Raw genomic sequence first — 26,125 nt, 5'->3', positions numbered from 1 at the left:
TCAACCTTGCGTGCCACTAGGCAGAATGTGCTTGGATTGAAACAAAATACAGGAAGGCTAGGCTATAGTTTTAACACCTCCTGTTCTAATTTGTTCATGGAACAGTAATTCAAGCTCTAAATGCATATTCCTATGAAACTGATTGAGATCAAATGGCTGGCTTGTAGATGCGGTTAGTTTGGACGTTTCACCGGTAAAACGTGATAAAGAATTATAAATCACGATTGACAGTGATGGTGGCTTTTTTTTAAAATTAGGAATGCCTAACTTGGTATTTGAGGGTATTAAACATAGAAAATATTATTGAGAAAATATGTGTGGGCATAGGCAGATGTTGCAAATGAAGGATGCATTTTATGCATATTCTATAATGAGATTCAATAGCCCCCCCCCCCCCCCCACACACAAAACAAAAAAAATAAGTAATGTAGGCTACACTGCCCCGTTAATGTCCCGCAAAATCATCATGTGTTCACCCTATCCACTTCAATCAGTGTAGATGAAGGGGAGATGGGTTAAATAAGGATTTTTAATCCTTGAGACATGGATTGTGTATGTGTGACATTCAGAGGATGAATGGGCAAGACAAAAAATGGCTTTGAACGGGGTATGGTAGTAGGTGCCAGGCACACCGGTTTGAGTGTGTCAAGAACTGCAATTCTCCTAGGTTTTTCACGCTCAACAGTTTCCCATGTGTATCAAGAGTGCTCCACCACCCAATGGACATCCTGCCAACCTGGCAGTTACACAACTGGATGGGTTAGATACAGCTTGTGTGTACAGAAATCACATTGTACATTTACTCCATTATTAGTTATGAGAGTGAATTAAGGTGTGCTAGTATCTAACAAATGTGTTTTTTGGGGGGGTGCTATCCTTGTGGGGACCAGAAGGACAGTTAAAAATATATATATAATTGTGACTTTTCTGCCAGTTCCCACAAGGAAAAAGGCTATTTTAGGGTTTAGAGTTAGGGGTTTGGGCTTAAGGTTAGTTTAATGGTTAGAGGTTAAGGAAAATATAATTTTGAATGGGTTTCAATTGTCTGGTCCCACAAGGATAGGAAAAAAATGTGTGCGTTCTCTCCCAGGTTGAAAGGGGACAAGGTGGTCCAGTGCGGAGACTATGATGGACTACTGGAGCTGGCCACTGTGTGTTCCATGTGCAACGACTCCTCACTGGACTACAATGAGGTCAGTGCTGACACACACTATRTTTTTGTGAGTCATTAAGGCACTCTTCTGCAGCCTGACCCTCTCTGTTCCTGTCCTTTCACCCTGTTTTCCTCAGTGGTAAAAAGCCTTCGCTCTGAGCTGCTGTGGCACACACACACACACTGAGCCGTAGACATGGCTGCACATCTGTTGCTGCCTTCTCCTAGGTTTGACTGATGTCATCATTAATGTTGAGTTGGACTAACCTCCGTGATACACAAGAGTGTGTGGTTGCTATGCAAAGCAGACTCCACTCTAAGAGAGAGGTTTTGTGCCAGTAAGACAGGCTTGCAAATTTCTTCATAGACTTAGTTATGTATACAAATTAGGTATTACATTATGCCGAATGCATGAATGATAACGAAGACACACACACACACATCCAAGCCTCCTACAGTAGCTGATCTAATTTTACTCACATGTGTGATTCTGTTTCTCTAGTTCTCTGATTGCTTTTCTCACCGCTGTCATCGCCACGGTGTCATGGTAACCATGCTGTGTGTAAATGAAGCCAAGGACACAGCAGTTTAATTACAAGCTATTCAAACACAGAAGAAATTGTGATTGTTTCCCAAAAAGACTCGTTGTAGAACTGAATTAGCATGCCATTTTGTAAAAGTGTGTCTTTCCCAACTAGAGATAATGGATGGAGGAAGGAAGGGAGGGAGGAGGGAAGGGACGATAAAGGTAGAGCAGCTGTGTGGACAGAGTGGTGTGAGATTAGTGGACCCTGATGGCGGTGGAGGGCAGTGGGGGTTTATTGACCATGTTGTGTTCAGTGGGGCAGACGGGTACAGTGTGGGCAGTGCTGTGTCCTATTAAAACACGGTGGGCTCCACCTACTCACGTCATAATAATATACAGTATAATAATAAAAGCTATTGCATACATTTTACATATGGTTGGTCCCGGGAATCAAACCGACTATCTTGACATTGCAAGCGCCCTGCTCTACCAACTGAGCTACAGAGGACATTACCTGTCAGGTCAGCCAGCTATGAAACCACACCACTCACTCACTATGACTCAAGTCATCTAATGAGAACTAGAGAAGGTTGATGTAAATGACTGAGAGAATGCACTGACTAATTGACGTGCACACCCACCTTGGTTAGTCAGACTTTTAGACGTCACATCAGTGCTTATCAGAGGTGGGACCAAGTCATTGTTTTACAAGTCACAAGTAAGTCCCAAGTCAAGACAGGCAAGTCTCATTTCATATTTTGAACAAGAGTAAGAGTTAGTATATTACATTTACGCAAATCATCTATATATTTATTACTTTCCAAATAAACGTTATATTTCCATGGAAGACCCCCCCCCCAATAGTGATCAACTATCGAGGATCACTGTGGGGTGCATTCGGGCGATGTAGCTGTCGGCTATATTAGCCACGTCTTACCGTTTTTTGTGCAGCTTTAAATGTCAAATAAAGTTGGAAATTGTTGCGCCTCCGTCTAATTTTCTTCCTGCATGTTTTGCAAGTTGCAATCCGTTTTTTGTTGATACAGCGTCATCTTTATATCCGAAAATAATAATTGTGGGTATCATCTTTCCAAGGGCTCCATCTGAATTCACCCGCCAACGTTCCTATGCACTGCCACGCACTACTTGATTGGCCGCTGTCCGATTCAAACTAATCCGTTAAATGAAGAGTTGATGCGCTGCACACTTAAAAAAATATATAAATAGCATCATTTTTTAAATATTTGGGCTTGGGGAGGGTATCAAGTCAAGTCGAGTCACGAGTCATTGGTGTTAAAGTCGAGTTGCAAGTCATCATATTTGTGACTCGAGTCTGACTCGAGTCCACACCTCTGGTGCTTATTAAGAAAATCCTTCCAACGTGACATTAAAAACTATCTTATGTTTCACCAAGCCTTGACTGAACAACAACAAGGATTCTATAGAGCGGGCTGGCTTCTCTGTTTTTCAGCAGGACAGAGCAGCTACGTCTGGTAAGACAAGGGGTGGGGGTGTGTGTCTATTTGTCAATAACTGGTGGTACGCAATGTCTAATATTAAAGAAGTGTCGAGGTATTCCTCGCCTGAGGTAGAATACCTCATGATAAGCTGTAGATCACACTATCTACCAGGAGTTYACATCTATATTATTCATAGCCTTCTATTTACCACCACAAAAAGATGCTGGGACTAAGACCGCACTCAACAAGCTGTATAAGGCCATAAGCAAACAAGAAAATGCTAATCCAGAAGCGGCGCTCCTAGTGGCCGGGGACTTTAATGCAGGCAAACTTAAATCTGTTTTACCTAATTTCTACCAGCATTGTCACATGTGCAACCAGAGGGGAAAAAAACTCTAGACCACCTTTACTCCACACTTAGAGATGCATACAAAGCTCACCCTCCATTTGGCAAATCTGACCATAATTCTATCCTCCTGATTCCTGCTTACAAGCAAAAACTAAAGCAGGAAGTACCAGTGAGTCGCTCAATGCAGAAGTGGTCAGATGACGCGGATGCTACGCTACAGGACTGTTTTGCTAGCACAGACTGGAATATGTTCCGGGATTCATCCAGTGGCATTGAGGAGTATACCACCTCAGTCACCAGCTTCATCAATAACTGCATTGACGACATCATCCCCACAGTGACCATACATACATTTCCCAACCASAAGCCATGTATTATTAGCCGACGTGAGCAAGACCTTTTACACAGGTCAACATTCACAAAGCCGCGGGGCCAGACGGATTACCAGGATGTGTACTCAAAGCATGCGCGGACCAACTGGCAAGTGTCTTCACTGACATTTTCAACTTCTCCCTGGCCGAGTCTCTAATACCTACATGTTTCAAACAGACCACCATAGTCCCTCTGCCCAAGATAGTGAAGGTAATCAGCCTAAATGATTACCGCCCCGTAGCACTCATGTCGGTAGCCATGAAGTGCTTTGAAATGCTGGTCATGGCTCACATCAACTACCATCATGCCAGAAGCCCTAGACCAACTCCAATACGCATACCGCCCCAACAGATCCACAGATAACGCAACCTCAATCACACTCCACACTGCCCTTTCCCACCTGGACAAAAGGAACACCTATGTGAGAATGCTGTTCATTGACTACAGCTGAGCGTTCAACACCATAGTACCCACAAAGCTCATCACTAAGCTAAGGACCCTGGGACTAAACACCTCCCTCTGCAACTGGATCCTGAACTTCCTGAAGGGCTGCCCCCAGGTGGTAAGGGTAGGCAACAACACATCTGCCACGCTGATCCTCAACACTGGCCCCTCAGGGGTGCGTTCTTAGTCCCCTCCTGTACTCCATGTTCACCCACAACTGCGTGGCCAAGCACGACTCCAACACCAAGTTTGCTGACGACACAATAGTGATAGGCCTGATCACCGACAACGTTGAAACAGCCTATAGGGAGGAGGTCAGAGACCTGGCAGTGTGGTGCCAGGACAACAATGTGAGCAAGACAAAGGAGATGATTGTGGACTATAGGAAAAGGAGGGACGTACAGGCCCCCATTAACATCGACGGGACTGAAGTGGAGCGGGTCGAGAGCTTCAAGTTCCTTAGTGTCCACATCACCAACAAGCTATCATGGTCCAAACACATCAAAACAACACCTTTTCCCCCTCAGGAGACTGAAAAGATTTGATATGGGTCCCCATATTCTCAAAACGTTCTACAGCTGCACCATCGAGAGCATCCTGACCGGTTGCATTACCGCCTGGTATGGCAACTGCTCAGCATCTGACCAGAAGGCGCTACAGAGAGTAGTGCGTACGGCCCAGTACATCACTGGGGCCTAGCTTCCTGACATCCAGGAGTGTCAGAGGAACGCCCAAAAAATTGCCAGACTCCAGTCACCCTAGTCATAGACTTCTCTCTGCTGCCRCATGGCAAGCGGTACCGGCGCGCCAAGTATAGGACCATAAAGCTCCTTAACAGCTTCTACCCTTAAGCCATAATAAGACTGCTGAACAACTAAACGAATCAAATGGCGACCCGGACTATTTACGAACCCCCCCTTTTTGTTTTTACACTGCTGCTACTCGCTGTTTATTGTCTATGCATAGTCACTTTACAAATTACCTCAATTAACCTGTACTCCCATACATTGACTCGGTACCGGTTCCCTGTATATAGCACCGTTATTGTTATGTACATTTCTTGTGTTACTTTGTGATTGATTCGATTTTTTAAAACTTTCGTTTATTTACTAAATCTTTTATTAACTCTTTCTTGAAGCATTTCACTGTAGGTTCTACACGGTACATGTGACAAGTGGCTGTGTCCGAAATCTGTCTTGCCTACATGTCTTACATACTTTGTACTAATTGTACCACATACAGTATACTATTTAGAACGCACAGAGTAGTCACACCTAATGCAATAAGCAACACATATCAACATACTAGACTCATCCATACTGAGAATGTGTCATTTAATGCACAATTGCGTTGATTCCAGCCATTCATTCATTTTTGTATGGCGCATCACCTTGTGATTTTATCAGCTGTTGTCAGACACACATGGGTCTCAAAGGGGATTCTCCTCCTTAATAGGGTGCAGCGAATTCTACTAGATGGAAAAGCCCAAATTAGTTTATCCTGGCATTTAAAGCATTCTCAATTCTCTATTTTCGCATACCCGAAATGCCTATAATTTAGAACGCAAATGAGGATATTCGAACACGGACAGTGTCTCCGTGCTTTTGACTAACCAATCCTCTCCCCTCTCCTAGGCCAAAGGAGTGTATGAGAAGGTGGGTGAGGCGACAGAGACTGCCCTCACTACCCTGGTGGAGAAGATGAACGTGTTCAAGACTGACATGTCAGGCCTCAGCAAGGTGGAGCGCGCCGGAGCATGCAACGCAGTAAGCAGCTAGGGAAAACACTGGGGGTAGTGGGGGAGGGATTGTGGATGGAATGTATACAGCACTTCTATCCATGCATGTCGTGTGTATTAGGCATACTGCATACTGCTCGCGTATTCATATACAGTGCATTATTTAATTCTGTATCTAACATATTGTCATGAACACAGTGATTTAAACAACTGAACTTGGACAACAAGTTTAAACAAAGTATGGTAATGGGAGCAGGTACCTATTGGCTTTCAACGCATGGGACAATTATCTCCACTAAGATCACCTCAGCCTCTAGTTTAGCACTTAAATGGGTTTCTCGCATAAAATTGATTATTTAATGAAAACCAATGATTGCTCCATCAGTAGTCCAAATTGCATTGGTAACTGGCTGGCCTGCACTAAGAGTGTCAGTAATCCCTAAGAGAGAATGTGTGAGAATACAGATTCTCAGGTAGCACTTTATAATAACTCCAAGTAAAAAAGCATTTATAATGGCTAAGTAAATAGCATACTCATAAATTAATAATTACTCCCACATTTGTAAATTTAGTAACCTAGTTATTCACACTTATCAATCACATTTAACGTATTGCATAATGATTCATAAAATCATTCATAAGATGTTTAATATAGGTTATTTTAAACCATTTACTAATCATTAGTTAAGTATTTTTGCGTGGCCTCTTCTAAAGTGTGGGATATTTATACTTATACTTCATAAATGTTTTGAGTGAACAGTGTAATTTCTCACAAAAAGATGGACATGCCATTAGTAGACATTCCAGCAGTACCTGATGCTCCTTAAGGTCTCAAAATGGCCCCTAGAATATATCAATGGTTAAACAATAAGCACACAATACAGAGGATGTTTATGAAAATATTGTGAACACAAGCATTTCTTGGCAGGGAATTTCCTACAAAAACCAGTGTGGATTGCAGTCACTCCTTAGGACAGTCTAATTAAGCAATAAGGCACGAGGGGGTGTGGTATGGGCTGTTCTTATACACACCACAACTGAGTGCCTGGACACAGCACTTACCGTGGTATATTGGCCATATACCACAAACCGCTGAGGTGCCTTATTGCTATTATAAACTGGTTACAAACGTAATCCGAACAGTAAAAATAAATGTTTTGTTATACACCACGGCATTCAGCCAATCAGCATTCAGGGCTCAAACCACGCAGTTTATAATCTCGGTCAACCCATAACTAAAAGGGTGCGTGATTTAAATTCAGCTGTGTGATTAAGACAGGCTTGCAAATTTCTTCTTAGACTTAGCTATGTATACAAACTAGGTATTACATTATGCCGAATGCATAAATGRTAACAAAGATGTGCACGCACACAGAAATTAGTGGTCACTTAAAACATTTATAAAGTATAAATAGCCCGCACTTGAGACGATGCAAAAAGTCTTAACTAATGATTAGTAAATTGTATTAAACGTCTTATGAATTATTAATAAATGATGAATAAATGACCTAATCCCATTATAAATTCTTTATGTGGAGTTATTGTGAAGTGCTACCGACTGACCTAACTGCCCTGTGCGAATGATGCCTTTCCTCGTCTGACTCTGTCAACAAGTGGTGTGTCTTCTCTTCTCTCTGTCTTTGTGAATGACCAGTGACACTGACAGGTAGGCGTGAGAGAGAGTCTAACTCCCTGTGCTCTTGTCAATGACCAGCGGTTCCAAGTTTTTCCACTGAACCCCAGATAAAGTTCAATTTTTAAAATTCCCAACAGTCCCACGACAAGAAACAACTCTGTCACTGACACAAGACGTCCTCGGAGGCTAGAGATGATAATATTTAGACAAGCCAGAGAGTTYATGAAGAGGTTAGCTAAACTTTCCAGCCCTCTGTTAGGGCTTTGAACAGAAAATAAATAGGATGTCGTTTCCTACTAATGCACTAGTTGTCGGTGAAGTGTGTAAGACGATGTTTAGCTTCCTCCTCTGCCGTCACTAGACCGACTCGACTCACGTTCCTCGTCTTTTGTTTTACGACGGGAGGAAGAGAGGGATTTTGGCTTAATATGGGCTCAGTGTCTCAGTGGCTTAATGATGGGAAGAGGGGTCTTTTGGCTCAGTGGCTCTCTGTCTGTGAGGACATCTGTGAAGTGTCTATGGAGGCCCCTGGCATCATGTCTCCACGTCAGAGATGTCTGAGCTGGGAGGGAGAGGGGGGCGAGAGCTCATGGGGACTGGAACGAGGGTGACGCCTAGTGGTACTTCATAACTAGACACTAGGAAATGGAAAGCGAGGGAAATGGGTCTGTCAGTATCCACAAATGACAATGCAAACCTAACCAACCATTTCTGTTTTATTTACAGCTTGAACAGTATGATGCATGTTAGTCAGACATTTTGCTGATTTGTAAGGATGTGAAAGCAAGGCTGTATACGTTCTATGTTAACCTTGCACTTCATTACAAGCTTATGCCTTAAGGCCAAGTTGAGTTGCACCCACTAAATGGTCTGTGTCCCTTGTAAAATCAACATGTACCACCTGTTTGGCACTAGAACTTACATAGACAGAGGGTCCTGTCTGGCCCAGATTGATCCTGGCACTTCATATACGGACTTGCTCAGTTGTCTGGTGCCTTTGGCTGACTCTGAGCCCAAACAGGATGTTAGAGTACCATCCACCCGGTGTCAAAAACACAGCCAAACCTCCCAGTCAGTCACCCATCTGGGCCCAGATCCACAAATCAGGAGTGCTGATCTAAATAAAGGTTAAATACAAAAATCTAGGATCTGTCCATATAATCTTATTCATTACGATCTAAAAAGCTAAACTGATCATAGATCAGCGGGTCTACTCTGAAAGGCTTTGTGGATACGGGCCATAGTCTGATAAAGCCCCTTCCATCACAAACACAACACAGCCTCCCAGTCCCAGAGTAGATGGGATGCTGGAGTGTCTCATCCATCATGTCAGCATCACAGCCAAAGAGAAGCCTCCCAGTCTCAGTCCCACACCTGGCCCATTTAGAACCCCCTCCATCAAAACAACAACACAGCCAAGGCAGAGTCGAGCCTCCCAGTCCCCCACCTGGTACTGAGAGGATGACAGCTGCCCACTAACACGCCTGTCTGGAATAAACACCCTGTCTCTCTCATTCTCTTTCTATCCCTTTCTCTCTTTTGCTCTTCTTTTCTTCTCTCTCTCTCTCACCAGGTGATCAGGCAGCTGATGAAGAAAGAGTTTACTCTGGAGTTCTCTCGCGACCGCAAGTCCATGTCTGTGTACTGTACCYCCACTAGCAAACCAGGCTCTGGGAGCAAGATGTTCATCAAGGTACACACACAAACCCCTCAGTCAACAGATCTCTCACATGCTTTAATAATACATTTTCAGACTCGATGCATTTTCTCTGAGCTTGGTTGTCCCATGTTGTTTTGCTGTCATTTTTTACCTTGTGTGTCCTTTTGACCCCTGTACCCACCTCTCCCTACACACACACACACACACACACACACCCAACCTCTCCAATCCCACAGGGTGCCCCAGAGAGTGTGATGGAGCGTTGCCAGTACCTGCGTGTTGGCACAGGGAAGGTGGTGCTGACCATGCCCCTGAGAGAGCAGCTGACCTCCCTGATCAGGGACTGGGGCACCGGCAGGGACACACTGAGATGCCTGGGCATGGCCACACGGGATTTACCACCAAAACGGGAAGACATGGATCTGGAGAACGCCACTAAGTTCGCTGAGTATGAGGTACAAGAGAGAGATGGAAAACCTTAGTGTTTGTAGGTTTCTGTGTGCTATGTCAGAGACAGGGCATGGATAGACCTGGGCAGGGAGAGTTATTTGTTTTGTTTTTATAGACATGTCCTATGTAATGAGAGATCATCCACCTTAAATACAATGATAATGATCATAATTTGTATGTGGTGAGCTCCCCCTACTCTGACACCCTTTGTCCTTTAGCTTGAGTTACATCCAGGTTGTATTCTGATGCCTGACTGGGTGATGCTCATTCACCTATCTGGTGCTCACATTCTACTGTCTTCATTCTTCGACATTCCCTCATCCTCTACCTGCCTCCTACCCCTCTTCTCTCTTTTCTCCACATCCTCTCCTCGCTCTCTCCAGACGGGCCTAACGTTCGTTGGCTGCGTGGGCATGCTGGACCCGCCCAGGAAGGAGGTGATTGGCGCCATCCAGCTCTGCGCCGAGGCGGGCATCCGTGTCATCATGATCACCGGGGACAACAAGGGCACGGCTGTGGCCATCTGCCGACGCATCGGTATCTTCGGCGAGGATGAGGATGTGGTGGGCAAGGCCTACACCGGCAGGGAGTTTGATGACCTACCCATAGAGTCCCAGAGAGACGCTGTAAAGCGGGCACGGTGCTTTGCCCGTGTGGAGCCAGCCCACAAGTCTAAGATCGTGGGCTACCTGCAGTCGTTTGATGAGATCACTGCCATGGTGAGGAGAGGGTTAATGTACAGCTCCACCCATTTGTCTCATTCAACTGCCTGGGAGCTCAGTGCCTCATTTCAGTATAATTTTGACTAGATCTTGATTGATGTTGACCTTATTTAATTTGTGTGCAAATAAATCAATGAATGCATAGATCAAATGTTAGATCTAATTCTTTGAATAATTCACATATGGGCCAATCTATTCTGGCTTGGCTTGACAATGAAGAGTTCTGCGAACTATCAAGTTTTCCCATCGCATGTCTGTATAACACCCTATTAAATAATGAAATRCTCTTGCTTTCCTCCACAGACTGGTGATGGGGTGAACGATGCGCCAGCCCTGAAGAAGGCAGAGATTGGCATTGCCATGGGCTCGGGCACGGCTGTGGCTAAGTCAGCCTCTGAGATGGTTCTGTCTGATGATAACTTCTCTACCATCGTGGCGGCTGTGGAGGAGGGCAGGGCTATCTACAACAACATGAAACAGTTCATACGATACCTCATCTCCTCAAACGTCGGCGAGGTCGTCTGGTAAGCAGAGATGCATGCACTGCACACAAAATCACACATTTTCCTATGTCAAGAATGCTGACTGTCGTTAGTTTTCGTTGTATTTCTGATGTGTGTTTACTCTCTCTGTCTGAAGCATCTTCCTGACGGCCATCTTGGGTCTGCCTGAGGCTCTGATTCCGGTACAGTTGCTGTGGGTCAACTTGGTGACAGATGGTCTCCCTGCGACTGCCCTGGGTTTCAACCCCCCAGACCTGGACATCATGGACAAGCCACCCCGCAACCCCAAGGAGCCCCTCATCTCTGGATGGCTGTTCTTCAGATATCTGGCCATCGGAGGTGAGGCACTGTCTGGTTTACTGGACACTGGTTATAATACAACGAGTTGCTCATTCATTCCTTTTATCTCATGTAATCTCACAAGTCATTATCAAAGTGTCATGCTAGCTAGTTGGAGACTACCCTAATGTGACTTTCATTCCTAACATGGGGGGTTAAAACGTGATCGACCTGGCTCTCACTGTTGCTTGGATTCTGACTTCCTGCCTGACTGTCTGTCTGTGTGTTCCTGCAGGGTATGTTGGTCTGGGCACGGTGGGTGCTGCCACCTGGTGGTACCTGTTTGATGAAGAAGGCCCTAATGTGACCTTCTACCAGCTGGTGAGTGGAGACAAACACACCATTACAATGACTTCATTAGGGTCCTATTCATTAGCCACTGGGTGCAAGGAAACAGACTGAAACAAGGAGGGACTGCTTGAACATGTCCAGCTAGTTAAAAACTATTTTTGCTACAGTGTGTCCTAATAAATAGGACCTAGGTCAACCCCTTTTCTCTGCTACCTCTAGAAATGGATATTCTTCTCAGGAAAACAGTAACTTTTCAATCACCTCTTGTTTATATGTGTTTTCAATAGCATCCATTCCCAGAGGATGGTGCTTTATCTCTTAGTACAGTTCCGGGCTATATTTGGTTGTTCTTATGGTTAACCCCCGTTACCCCATCAGCTATTTGCCATGACGACAATCTCTGGGATCATACAAAGAGACAGAAATAGAGTTCACTGGTGGAGAATAAGATGCATGTGGTCTGAGGGAAATAGGAATGTTAGAGAGAGGGAACAGAGGGAGGGAGGGAAGAGTGAACCGAGTCCAAGGGTCCCCAGAAGGAAAAATGTCAGAGAAGGAAAGGGGGAACAGAGGAGGAGCTGAGTCGAGGGTTTCCTGCAGCTGCTGCGGTGTCAGATCAAATCTGGGACCCAACACAGCAGGTCGCAAGGTTAGGTCACTTCCTGTGGGCACGCGCGCACAGTGCTTCGAGTGTTCTGGTTGTTGACTTGCATGAAGTCAGTCTTGTTCATCTAATGCCGTGTAAGAAACTTTGGAGTAGTACTCCAATGTGCAATGACTGTATCTAGATGGAATTGAAGAGAATTAAGTTGAATAGTGCAACACAAACCCCATTCCACTGTGCTATCTTGTCTGTGTTGTGAAGCCTACCTCACCGCTCTCCTCTACCTCTCCACAGAGACACTTAAATCAGTGTATGCAGGTCAACCCCATGTTGGTTATATGCTGTGAAGCCTGCTTACCTTCTGTCCTCTCTTCACAGAGACACTTTATGCAGTGCTCGGAAGACAACGCCATGTTCCAGGGCATCAACTGTGAGGTGTTTGAGTCCCGCTACCCTACCACCATGGCCCTCTCTGTGCTGGTCACCATAGAGATGTTCAACTCCCTCAACAGGTCAGTCAGCAGCATGTTGTACTTGGAGGGCAACATAACTATATGATTATACATGAATATCTGTTGGTCCATATCTGATGGTCCTCTGTAGCACAGTTGATAGAGCATGGCACTTGCAGCACCAGGATAGTTGGTTCAATTCCCGGGACTACACGTACGTTAAATGTATGTACGCATGACAGTAAGTCTCTTTGGATAAAAGCATCTGCTAAATGGTGTGTGTGTATATACACATACACAATAAATATATACACATACACAATAAATATATACACACAGAATATATATATATATTGTGTGTGTGTATATATATATATATGTATATATTTCTACTGTATATTATTATATAAGTATTCTAAGCTGCAGGAGGGTCTACTCCTAAAATTTTGGGCAGATTTTCTTCATTTTAGAATCAAAAGAAGTGTATCGTCCTCTTACACATACTAGTCAAAAGTTTGGACACACTTGCTAATTCAAGGGTTTTTCTTTATTTTTACTATTTTCTACATTGTAGAGTAATAGTGAAGACATCAAAACTATGAAATAACACATATGGAATCATGTAGTAACCAAAAAAGTGTTAAACAAATCAAAATATATTTTATATTTGAGATTCTTCAAAGTACTCACCCTTTGCCTTGATGACAGCTTTGCACACTCGTGGCATTCTCTCAAYCAGCTTCATGAGTTAGTCACCTGGAATGCATTTCAATTAAAAGGTGTGCCTTGTTAAAAGTAAATTTGTGGAATTGCTTTCCTTCTTAATGCATTGGAGCCAATCAGTTGTGTTAGGACAAGGTAAGGGTGGTATACAAAAGATAGCCCTATTTGGTAAAAGAGCAAATCCATATTATGGCAAGAACAGCTCAAATAAGCAAAGAGAAATGATAGTCCATCATTACTTTAAGACATGAATGTCAGTAAATCCAGAAAATGTCACGTTTTGTTACGTTACAGCCTTATTCTAAAATGTATTAAAAAAAATCCCCCTCATCAATCGATACACCATACCCCATAATGACAAAGCAAAAACACATTTTGAGGATTTTTAGAAAGTATTCAGACCTTTTACTCAGTATTTTGTTTTAGTACCTTTGGCAGTGATTACAGCCTCGAGACTTCTTGGGTATGACACTACAAGCTTGCCACACCTGTATTTGGGGAGCTTCTCCCATTCTTCTCTGTAGATCCTATCAAGCTCTGTCAGGTTGGATGGGGGGGTGTCGCTGCACAGCTATTTTCAGGTCTCTCCAGAGATGTTCGATCGGGTTCAAGTCCGGGCTCTGGCTGGGCCACTTAAGGATGTTCAGAGACTTGTCCCGAAGCCATTCCTGCGTTGTCTTGGCTGTGTGCTTACGGTCGTTGTCCTGTTGGAAGGTGAACCTTCGCACCAGTCTGCGGTCGTGAGCGCTCTGGAGCAGGTTTTCATCAAGGATCTTTCTGTACTTTAGTCCTTTAATCTTTCCYTCGATCCTGACTAGTCTCCCAGTCCCTGCCGCTGAAAAACATCCCCACAGCATGATGCTGCCACCACCATGCTTCACCGTAGAGATGGTGGTAGGTTTCCTCCAGACGTGAAGCTTGGCAGTCAGTCCAAAGAGGTCAGTCTTGGTTTCATCAGACCAGAGAATCTTGTTTCTCATGGTCAGAGTCCTTTAGGTGCCTTTTGGCAAACTCCAAGCGCGCTGTCATGTGCCTTTTACTGAGGAGTGACTACCGTCTGGCCACTCTACCATAAAGGCCTGATTGGTGGAGTGCTACAGAGATGATTGTCCTTCTGGAAGTTTCTCCCATCTCCACAAAGGAACTCTAGAGCTCTGTCCGAGTGAACATCGTATTCTTGGTCACCTCCCTGACCAAGGCCCTTCTCCCTCGATTGCTCAGTTTGGCTGGGCGGCCAGCTCTAGGAAGTGTCTTGGTGGTTCCAAACGTCTTCCATTTTAAGAGTGATGGAAGCCACTGTGTTCTTGGACCTTCAATCCTGCAGAAATATTTTGGTACCCTTCCCCAGATCTGTGCCTCGACACAATCCTGYCTCGTAGCGCTACGGTCAATTCCTTCGACCTCATGGCTTGATTTTTTTCTCTGTCATGCACTGTCAACTGTGGGACCTTGTATAGACAGGTGTGTGCCTTTTCCAAATCATGTCCAATCATTTGAATTTACCACAGGTGGACTCCTATAAAGTTGTAGAACCATCTCAAGGATAGTCAATAGAAACAGCATGCACCTGAGCTCAATTTCGAGTCTCATAGCAAAGGGTCTGAGTACTTATGTAAGTAAGGTTATTTTTAATAAATGTGCAAAACCTTCTAAAAACCTGTTTTGCTTTGTCATTATTGGTTATTGTGTGTAGATTTGAGTAAAAAATACAACTTAGAATAAGGCTGTAACGTAACAAAATGTGGAATAAGTCCAGGGGTCTGAATACTTTCCATTCATGTTTTGGCCTTCTACTATGTCACCCTGATTCTGAGAGTTGTATTAGTTTTATTAGGCCAGTCATTTGGGTATAGACTACTGTAAATCAGGGACTTTACCCACAAAGACTCTCAGAGTAGGAGTGCTGATCTAGGATCAGTTTCACCTTTCAGATCATAATGAATATGATAATATATCCTAGGTCAGCACACCTACTCTGAGATGCTTTGTGGATACGGGCCCAGACCTCAAACATCTGCAATGTAATAATTGTCCTGTAGACCATGTTTTGGGTCCAGTAGTTGTCTTGTCTATGAATACAGTAATTATAGATGTTGTGTTTTTTTTCTAATGTGGCTTCTCCTCCTGCCTCTAGTCTGTCTGAGAACCAGTCCCTGATCAGGATGCCTCCCTGGGTGAACTTCTGGCTGCTGGGGGCCATAGTCCTCTCCCTGTCCCTCCACTTCCTCATCCTCTACGTCGAGCCCCTGCCTGTGAGTACAGCATATAMATAGGTTCTGTCTGTCCGTCAGCAATAGTTTGCTTTCTAGTGTATCCATCTCTCTAACCTGGTCCACCTCTCTTTTCTCTGCTCTCCAGCTGATCTTCCAAGTGACCCCTCTGTCCTGGTGCCAGTGGATTGTGGTCCTAAAGATCTCCATCCCCGTCATCCTATTGGATGAGGCCCTCAAGTACATCTCCCGCAATCACTTAGACGGTATGACTCAGTTTCTAAAAGTAGCTTCGTGTTCAAAAACAGGAAATACAGTGCATTCGGAAAGTTTTCAGATCCCTTGACTTTTTCCACATTTTGTTACGTTACAGCCTTATTCTAAAATGGATCAAATAAATTCCTCAATCTACACACATTAATTACCCTATAATGATAAAGCGAAAACAGGTTTTTAGAAATTTTAGCAAATGTATTAAAAATAAAAAACATCTTATTTACAAAAATATTCAGACCCTTTGCTATGAGACTCAAAATTGAGCTCAGATGCATCCTGTTTCCATTATCATCCTTGAGATGTTTCTACAACTTGGAGTCCACCTGTGGTAAATTCAACTGATTGGACATGATTTAGAAAGGCACACAACTGTCTATATAAGCTTCCACAGTTGACAGTGCATGTCAGAGCAAAAATCAAGCCATGAGGTCGAAGGAATTGTCCGTAGAAGTCTGAGATGGGATTGTGTCGAGGCACAGATCTGGGGAAAGGTACCAACATTGTTTTGCAGTGGTGAAGGTCCCCAAGAACACAGTGGCCTCCATCGTTCTTAAATGGAAGAAGTTTGGAACCACCAAGACTCTTCCTAGAGCTGGCCGCCCGGCCAAGCTGAGCAATCGAGGGAAAAGAGCCTTGGTCAGGGAGGTGACCAAGAACCCGATGGTCACTGACAGAGTTCTTCTGTGGTGATGGGAGAACCTTCCAGAAGGACAATAATCTCTGCAGCACTCCACCAATCAGGCCTTTATGGTCGATTGGCCAGATGGAAGCCACTCCTCAGTAAAAGGCACTTGAAAGTACGCTTGGAGTTTGCCAAACGGCACTTAAAGACTCTCAGACCATGAGAAACAAGATTCTCTGGTCTGATGAAACCAAGATTGAACTCTTTGGCCTGAATGCCAAGTGTCACGTCTGGAGGAAACCTTCCCTACGGTGAAGCATGGTGGTGGCAGCATCCTGTTGTGGGGATGTTTTTCAGTGGCAGGGACTGGGAGACTGGTCAGGATCAAGGGAAAGAAGAACGGAGCAAAGTACAGAGAGATCCTTGATGAAAAAACCTGCTYCAGAGTGCTCAGGACCTCAGACTGGGGCGAAGCTTCACCTTCTAACAGGACAATGACCCTAAGCACACAGCCAAGGCAACACAGGAGTGGCTTCGGGACAAGTCACTGAATGTCCTTGAGTGGTCCAGCCAGAGCCTGGACTTGAACCCGATCAAACATCTCTGGAGAGACCTGAAAATAGCTGTGCAGTGATGCTCCCGACCCAACCTAACAGCTCTTGAGAGGATCTGCAGAGAAGAATGGGAGAAACTCCCCAAATACAGGTGTGCCAAGCGTTATACCCAAGAAGACTCAAGGCTGTAATCGCTGCCAAAGGTGCTTCAACAAAGTTCTGAGTAAAGGGTTTGAAAACTTTTGTGATATTTCAGTTTTGTATTTTGTTTAAATTTGCTAAAATTTGTAAATACCTGTTCTTGCTTTGTCATGATGGGGTATTGTGTGTAAATTGATGAGGGGAAAAAGAACGATTTAATACATTTTAGAATAAGCCTGTAACGTAACAAAATGTGGATAAAGTCAAAGGGTCTGAATTCTTTCTGAATGCGCTATATGTGACTGTTTGGTTTTCCCTAGACATATGTGATTGACTTTGGTGAGACAATAGGGTTAGGGATAGCATTTCTTCTAGAGCTTGCTTTGGAAACCCCCCCAAAGTGACTTTCCTCTCTTTCTGCATTCCTTATTCAGCCTAAACTTTGTCTCCTCTCGCCTTCTGTAAAAGGTACTTTATAATTAGGTTTTTCTCATTGTTTCTGCCTTTTCTCCCATCTCTCCTCTGCTTCCTCCTTGCACCTCTCTGAACCTGCATATTTAGCTCAAACTTGCTAGATTTTGACTTTTCAGTTTACCCTTCTCATGAATTTGTTTTTATGCCTCATGGTTAAGCTCTATGCATGGACACTTCCATGTAGACGTTAATGTTAAAACTTTTTGTTTTTCTCCCCAATAGACAACGAGGACAAGAAGTACAGGAAGAGGCAGCAGAAATATTAAGACCCCCCCCCACACACACACACCTTTCCTTTTAAAGAAATTCCCCTCTCCTCCGTTCCCTCATTCCCCCCAGTCCTGCATGCTCAACCTCCACTAGAAAACGAGCAGGGCATGCATGAGACCGAGAGTACATCTGTGCGAGTGTGTGCGCATGTGTTTGTATGCGAGGGTGCGATGGTGTGCATGTGTGAGACTGAATGAACGAGTTAGTGTGTGTGTGTTTGTATATGAACCAACGAGTGAATGCATGCCCATGTTCACGTAGGCCCAGAAAAGCGTGACGATAAACTGCAAAACACATCCAGGACTCCTGTTGCTTTTTAAAACTTTCAGCTCATTGCTTTTGACTCTGTACAGTAACATGCAATAGGTGGACCGTGGGGGGGGAGAGGTTTAGGAGGAGAGGGGTCAATCAGCTGGGGGATTGTTGTGTGTCTGTGGGGAAAGGGAGCTGGTGCAGCATAGAGAGAGAGGGGCATACCCTGGCAGAGACTACGTAGCGTCTTGATGGTACCAACAACAGTCAAAGAGCCTGGCATGCTAACTGGAGGTGAAGATACTACCAACGGGCAGCTAGAGGAGCCACATTGCTCGGCCTGAGGTCCTGCCCAGTACCCATGTGTCCATCCCACCCCTTAGGAACCCCTCTGTCTGCCAAGGCTTCTGTCATCCAGATCCACAATGTTGGGGAAGTTCTGGACCACTGTCACATCACAACTACATGCGCCTCTGGCTACAGTATACCACCACGTTCCTCTCTCCTTCCCTTTCTCTCCACATGGACCTCTGTTTGCTGTATATTGAGCTGATTTCTGCTCTTTAGCTCTCCTCTCTCTCCCATCGACCTTGCTCTCTCGCTCGTTCATTCTCTGTTTAGGAAGCAGGTAAGCAGCGTTGGCCCTGAGTTCTGACTCATCCGGGCTTGGGCGGTGTGGTGTGCGGAGGCGTKTGCCTCTCTGTCCTGAATGTGTGAATAGCTTTTTGCTGCTTGGCCGCTTTCTTTAGCTCTTACTGGGGAGCCGGAGTCAGTCCAGAGACATGGCAACCAAGATTAAATGTGAAATGATGACTACACCCACTTTGCCCAGACTATTCTGATAAACCCATCCAGCCTCACAATCAACCTTCAGTATTGCGCATCCCTCCCCTCCTCCCATCTCCATTCCACAAGAACTCTGTTCCTAAATCACAACTGTAGTTACGGAGTACTACTACAGAGTAGATACACAAAATATACTTATACTTTGGAAAGGATGCTTAGGAGGGTGAGGGGAATTAGYAAGCAAGGCAGCTACATTGGCCAGACTTCATCAGTCGGAGACCTTTGTCTCTCCCACACATAAGAACATGCACACACATCAATCAAATCAAGACTTTAACACTCCCAACATGCTGTATGTCGACTTGGACCTAGTAGGGTCAAATAATGAATGTATTTTCGTGCCAGCCTATTTCCCATACCTTCCCACTCTACTCCCAGGCCACTCCCACGAACCCTGGTTTACCACGTGAAACCTCTCTAGCCCTTTTAGTTCTGTGCAGTAAGATCATTTCATCCCTTGTTACTTAGTTTTGATCTTATTGAATAATAATAATAACAACACACCATCACTATCAATAGTGCATGTCCAGTTAGACAAGCTTAATACAAGCTCTTCCCCCTTATTGTTGTGCTGCTCCCTGGGCTCTCCACGCTAACGCCAGTGCTTTTTGCATTACAGGTTAACTATTGGCTATTGTTTTTAAAACAAGTAATAATAATGTATTTGACTGAATGAATGAATTTTGGATTGTTGCTTTAGCTCTTGTTTTGGGGTTTGCTGTGGAGCCATTGTGGTCTGCTGGCCAGTGGATTAGCTGGAGGGAAGCAGAAATACTAGGGCTCAATCACAAATTGACCCCTAAGCACAGATCTGAGGGATTGGCTTGATATAAGCAATGTGGTGAAACTTCCACCTAGCCTACCAGAGGGCAAGGTGGAGCTATTACCATATTGCTTACACCTGTCATCCAGTCAGATCTCCACAAATGTGTAGGGCATAGGGGTCGACATTGGGATTGGGCCTAGTAGTGTTATGTGCTTGTTGGAGCCTTCTRCCACTTTCTAAGTCTGCTTGGGTGAGAGCACCAAGCAGTATGACCAAAGTCCACTTTGATTTCATCAAGGAACTGCATATAGTTGTGATATGCAAACAGTTGTGACTGGCACTTAAGTTAAACATTGGACGACCAGCTATCTCTAACCACTGACCGAACACCTTGACATAAAGGGAAGATCTTGGTCTTTCTATTAATATTTAATGAATATCTACCAGGGTTAGCTAACCAGCACAACTTTTGATTCTGAGATTACCACCAGGCCAATACAGTAGCTCTCTACCTGTCCTATAGCCTAACAGTGGCAGAAGGCTTCAGGACCCCCTGTGTGCTTTCTAGCTGGTCCTCAGCCTCAGATCATGATGGCGACCTATACCATGCTGGCACTCAGGCTGTCCAGCAGTGATGTGGGTTTGTACAGTACCTTGTTATTTACTACTGAATCCTTGAACTCTGTAAAGGAAAAAAGAAAAACGATTGCATGGATACCTTGTTACTGTAATTAATATTCTATACAGTATATTAGATCTTTTGATAACTTACATGGCATCAATGAAACCTACTTAACAGCAAGAGAACAAGCTGCGAGAAACCATTACTTATTTTCTTTGAGCACATCTTGGCATCTAATGATCTACATTTTTTTGTAGACTAGAAAAATGTTGTTTATTCATCGTTACTGTTTTGTTTTCACGGTTGCTGGGGTTTTGTCATACTTTAGGGAAAGAAATTACAATGTGTAAAATAAACAACAAGAATCATGGTTATGATGAGAAATAATGATGATAATGATGAAATAATTTATTTCACTGATGGTAATATGGTTTGAGAATTTTTGTTGAGAATTTCAAAATGAATTGTTTGGTTTAGACAGTGCGATGAACAGTGATGAATCCTGAGTAATGAAGTTGTGTGTACATTGAAGGGCTTGGTGTGACTGCAGGCTCCAGAGACCGCATGTTAGCCATTTGGGTCAGACCGTTAGGATGGTGGTCCTAACCATGGTACGCTTGGATAGCCTGGTGCCAGATCTGTTTGTGCCGTCTTGCCAATTGACCACGGCCATAGGAGTTGGCAAACCGCAGTCCCAGATCTGTTTCTATCAGGCTAATGTTTGGCATCGTGTGCTGTAATAACATAAGCACCCATGTGTGTATTATCAGTGAGGTAGTCACCAATCTAGAGGTGGCTTTGCTCCTGTTGGACCTTTCTCCCTGTCAACCAATAGTAAACATTCACAGGTTGCTGGAGCCTGAATCTCACCACACAGAAATAAAGGATTCTCGTTATTGCATTGTTAATATTAATTGTGGACACAATTTTATATATGACAAAGACATGGAAATAAATATTATTTATCTTGTTATTTATTCAGAGGTTTGCTTTCTTTGATTATTTAAAATTATGKTTGAACAGATGAGTTGGGTTTGCTTGTTAAATTTGATGGAAGGACAAACAAGATCTGTACACTTTCTCAAATCAGTAGAGCATCGTGCTTGCAATGCCAAGCGATGTGGGGTTGATTACTGCTGGGGCCACCTTTTGACATAACTGTTTGCACACGTCTAAGTCGCTTTGGACAAAAGCATCTACTTAATAGTATATCATATTTTATTAATACAATATCTTGGAGGGTAGAAGTTTAGGCTATTATGTTTGTATGTGCCTAAATTGAATCCTACCAGCAGAGGGCGATATTGTATGATTTTTCCCGTCTGAAGACTGACTACCATTATCATTTTACCTTAGATGGCCAGGCTAAAACATCAGTAGGCTACACAAAAACAAAAGAACCATTCTAATGGGTAGTGATGACAAGACACTGTCAGATCATATCAGGTGGTTATAATGCTGACTGTACTGACAATGAGGGGAAATCTAAATTGAATACTCCTCACGTCCTCTCAAAAGCCATTGGGTGAGAAAGGGAGGATAAAGTTSATGAGTCACTACCTGAGACATTCCTGAGGTCCAGATTAGATGGTAGCAACACACCTATCCTACAGTGAGCACGACTGAAGTGTGTGGAATTAAGCCTGTGTATGACTCACGGACACAGATGGACTCAAAAACATGCCATATAATGGGAACTTTAATTTGCATACCACCCCAATAGATCCACAGATGATGCCATCGCACTGCACACTGCCCTATCCCATCTGGACAAGAGGAATACCTATGTAAGAATGCTGTTCATTGACTATAGTTAAGCCTTCAACACCATAGTACCCTCAACTCATCATTAAGCTCAGGGAGCTGGGTCTGAACCCTGCCCTTTGCAACTGCGTCCTGGGCTTCCTGATGGGCCGCCCACAGGTGGTGAAGGTAGGAAACATTTCCACTACGCTGCTCCTCAACACAGGGACCCCACAAGGGTGCGTGCTCAGCACCCTCCTGTACTCCCTGTTCACCCATGATTCCGTGGCCACGCACAACTCCAATTCAATCATCAAATTTGCAGACGACACAACAGTAGTAGGCCTGATTACTAACAATGATGACACCGCTACAGGGAGGAGGTGAGGGCCCTGGCGGAGAGGTGCCAGGAAAATAACCTCTCCMTTAATGTCAACAAAACAAAGGAGCTGATCATGGACTTCAGGAAACAACCGAGAGAGCACGCCCCTATTCACATCGACGGGACCGCAGTGGAGAAGGTGAAAAGCTTCAAGTTTCTCGGCGTACACATCACTGACAATCTGAAATGGTCCAACCACACAGTGTGGTGAAGMAGCTGCAACAGCGCCTCTTCAACCTCAGGAGGCTGAAGAAATTCGGCCTGGCCCTTAAGACCCTCACAAACTTTTACAGATGTGCAATTGAAAGCATCCTGTTGGACTGTATCACCGCCTGGTACGGCAACTGCACCGCCCGCAACCGCAGGGCTCTCCAGACGATGGTGCAGTCTACCCAACGCAACACCGGGGGCACACTGCATGCCCTCCAGGACACCTACAGCACCCGATGTCACAAGAAGGCCAAAAAGATCATGAAGGACATCAACCACCCCAGCCATGGCCTGGTCATACCACTATCATCCAGAAGGTGAGGTCAGTACAGGTGCATCAAAGCTGGGACCGAGAGACAGAAGCTGTTTTTCAATCTCAAGGTCATCAGGCTGTTAAATAGCCATCACTAGCCGGCTACCACCCGGTTACTCAACCCTGCACCACTGGTCACTTTAAATGGAACACAMGTCACTTTAAAAACGTTTACATACTGTTACGTACTGTACGCAGTATTCTACTGTATTTTAGTCAATGCCACTCAGACATTGCTCGTCCTAATATTTATATATTTCATAAATCCATTTTACTTTTAGATGGTTGTGAATTGTTAGATACTGCTGCACTGTTGGAGCTAGGAACACAAGCATTTCGCTACACCCGCAATAACATCTGCTAAATATGTGTATGTGACCAATACAATTTGATTTGAACACACCTACAGTGCCTTTGGAATGTATTCAGACCCCTTAACTTTTTTCACATTGTGTTATGTTACAGCCTTATACTAAAATGTATTAAATAAAAATAAATACTCAGCAATCTACATACAATACCCCATAATGATGAAGTGAAAACTGTTTTTATTGTAGCAAATGTATTAAAAATAGAAAAACAGAAATACCTTAWTTACATAGGTATTCAGACCCTTTGCTCTGAGACTGAAAATTGAGCTCAGGTGCATCCTGTTTCCATTGATCATCCTTGAGATGTTTATACAACTTGATTGGAGTCCACCTGTGGTAAATTCAATTGATTGGACATGATTTGGAAAGGCATACAACCAAGCCATGAGGTCGAAGGAATTGTCTGTAGAGCTCTGAGACAGGATTATGTGGAGGCACAGATCTGGGGAAGGGTACAAAACAATTTCTGCAGCATTGACGGTCCCCAAGAACACAGTGGCCTCCATCATTCTTAAATGGAAGAAGTTTGGAACCACCAAGACTCTTCCTAAAGCTGGCCTGTCAAACTGAGCAATATGGGGAGAAGGGCCTTGGTCAGGGAGGTGACCAAGAACCTGATGGTCACTGACAGAGCTCTAGAGTTACTCTGTGGAGATGGGAGAAACTTCCAGAAGGACAATCATCTCTGCAGCACTCCACAAATCAGGCCTTTATGGTAGTGTGGCCAGACGGACGCCACTCATTTACATTTACATTTTACGTCATTTAGCAGACGCTCTTATCCAGAGCGACTTACAAATTGGAAAGTTCATACATATTCATCCTGGTCCCCCCGTGGGGAATGAACCCACAACCCTGGCGTTGCAAGCGCCATGCTCTACCAACTGAGCCACACGGGACCACTCCTCAGTAAAAGGCACGACAGTCCGCTTGGAGTTTGCCAAAAGGCAGCAAAAGACTCTCAGACCATGAGAAACATGATTCTCTGGTCTGATGAAACTAAGATTGAACTCTTTGGCCTGAATGCCAAGCGTCACGTCTAGAGGAAACCTGGAACCATCCGACGGTGAAGCATGGTGGTGGTGGCAGCATCATGCTGTGGGGATGTTTTTCAGTGGCAGGGACTGGGAGACTAGTCAGGATCAAGGCAAAGTACAGAAATACTTGATGAAAACCAGCTCCAGAGCGCTCAGGACATCAGACTGGGATGAAGGTTCACCTTCCAACAGGACAATGACCCTAAGCACACAGCCAAGACAACACAGGAATGGCTTCGGGACAAGTCTCAATGTCCTCGAGTTGCTCAGCCAGAGCCCAGACTTGAACCCGATCGAACATCTCTGGAGAGAACTGAAAATAGATATGCAGCAACGCTCCCCATCCAACCTAACAGAGCTTGAGAGGATTTCCAGAGAAGATTGGGAGAAGCTCCCCAATTACAGGTGTGCCAAGCATCATACCCAAGAAGACTCAATGCTGTAATCACTGCCAAGGTGCTTCAACAAAGTACTGAGTTAAGGGTCTGAATACTTATGTAAATTTGATATTTCAGTTTATTTGTATTACATTTTCTAAAGTAAAAAAAAAAAACTGGGGTATTGTGTGTAGATTGATGAAGGGTGAAAACTTTTTAAAATACATTTAGAATAAGGCTGTAACCTAACAAATGTGGAAAAAGTCTAGGGATCTGAAAACTTTCCGAAGGCACTGTATGTCCCACTGTGAATTATCTTTTGTGATTTTTGACTACTGAGAGTGATGACAAACGGTAAACCTTAATCAATCAATCAATCAAATGTATTTATAAATCCCTTCTTTCATCAGCTGAGGTCACAAAGTGCTGTACAGAAACCCAGCCTAAAACCCCAAACAGCCAGCAATGCAGGTGTAGAAGCACGGTGGCTAGGAAAAACTCCCTAGGAAGAAACCTAGAGAGGAACCAGGCTCTGAGGGGTGGCCAGTCCTCTTCTGGCTGTGCCAGGTGGAGATAATAACAGAACATGGCCAAGATGTTCAAATGTTCATAGATGACCAGCAGGGTCAAATAATAATAATCACAGTGGTTGTGCAACAGGTCAGCACCTCAGGAGTAAATGTCAGTTGGCTTTTCGTAGCTGATCATTCAGAGTATCTCTACCGCTCTTGCTGTCTCTAGAGAGTTGAAAACAGCAGRTCTGGGACAAGGTAGCACGTCCGGTGAACAGGTCAGGGTTCCATAGCCGCAGGCAGAACAGTTGAAACTGGAGCAGCAGCACGGCCAGGTGGACTGGGGACAGCAAGGAGTCATCATGCCCGGTAGTCCTGAGGCATGGTCCTAGGGCTCAGGTCCTCCGAGAGAGAGAATTAGAGAGAGCATACTTAAATTCACACAGGACACCGGATAACTGTTCTGCCTGCAGTTATGGAACCCCTACCTGTCCCAGACCTGCTGTTTTCAACTCTTAATGATCGGCTGTGAAAAGCCAACTGACATTTATTCCTGATTATTATTTGACCATGCTTGTCATTTATGAACATTTTGAAAATCTTGGCTCTCTCTAATTATATTTCCTTAGTCTTTTTAATGTGTGTTCAAGAGCTGAGACAGGAGGGGTCAGGAGACATGTGGCCCATCCGATGGAAACCCCGGACGAGGGCCCAACAGTGCAGGA

At 44.3% G+C, this 26,125-nt stretch overlaps 1 protein-coding gene across 1 annotated transcript in view; it reads left to right on the top strand.

The window, feature by feature from the left end:
- LOC111980465 (sarcoplasmic/endoplasmic reticulum calcium ATPase 1) overlaps positions 1–18,442 on the top strand; it is a 91,946-nt gene extending 73,504 nt beyond the window's left edge. The window contains exons 12-23 of the mRNA XM_024011201.2: positions 1,091–1,193; positions 5,939–6,070; positions 9,252–9,371; positions 9,575–9,793; positions 10,172–10,507; positions 10,814–11,034; positions 11,150–11,352; positions 11,588–11,673; positions 12,626–12,759; positions 15,557–15,674; positions 15,781–15,898; positions 17,922–18,442. Coding sequence (XP_023866969.1) covers positions 1,091–1,193; positions 5,939–6,070; positions 9,252–9,371; positions 9,575–9,793; positions 10,172–10,507; positions 10,814–11,034; positions 11,150–11,352; positions 11,588–11,673; positions 12,626–12,759; positions 15,557–15,674; positions 15,781–15,898; positions 17,922–17,965 — 1,834 coding nt within the window. The 3' untranslated portion in view covers positions 17,966–18,442. The remainder of the gene's footprint in view (positions 1–1,090; positions 1,194–5,938; positions 6,071–9,251; positions 9,372–9,574; positions 9,794–10,171; positions 10,508–10,813; positions 11,035–11,149; positions 11,353–11,587; positions 11,674–12,625; positions 12,760–15,556; positions 15,675–15,780; positions 15,899–17,921) is intronic.
- Positions 18,443–26,125: the final 7,683 nt, after the last annotated feature.

This window comes from Salvelinus sp. IW2-2015, linkage group LG20 (genome assembly GCF_002910315.2).
Source record: "Salvelinus sp. IW2-2015 linkage group LG20, ASM291031v2, whole genome shotgun sequence".
NCBI lineage: Eukaryota > Metazoa > Chordata > Actinopteri > Salmoniformes > Salmonidae > Salvelinus > Salvelinus sp. IW2-2015.
This window is presented reverse-complemented; position numbering and strand designations above follow the sequence as displayed.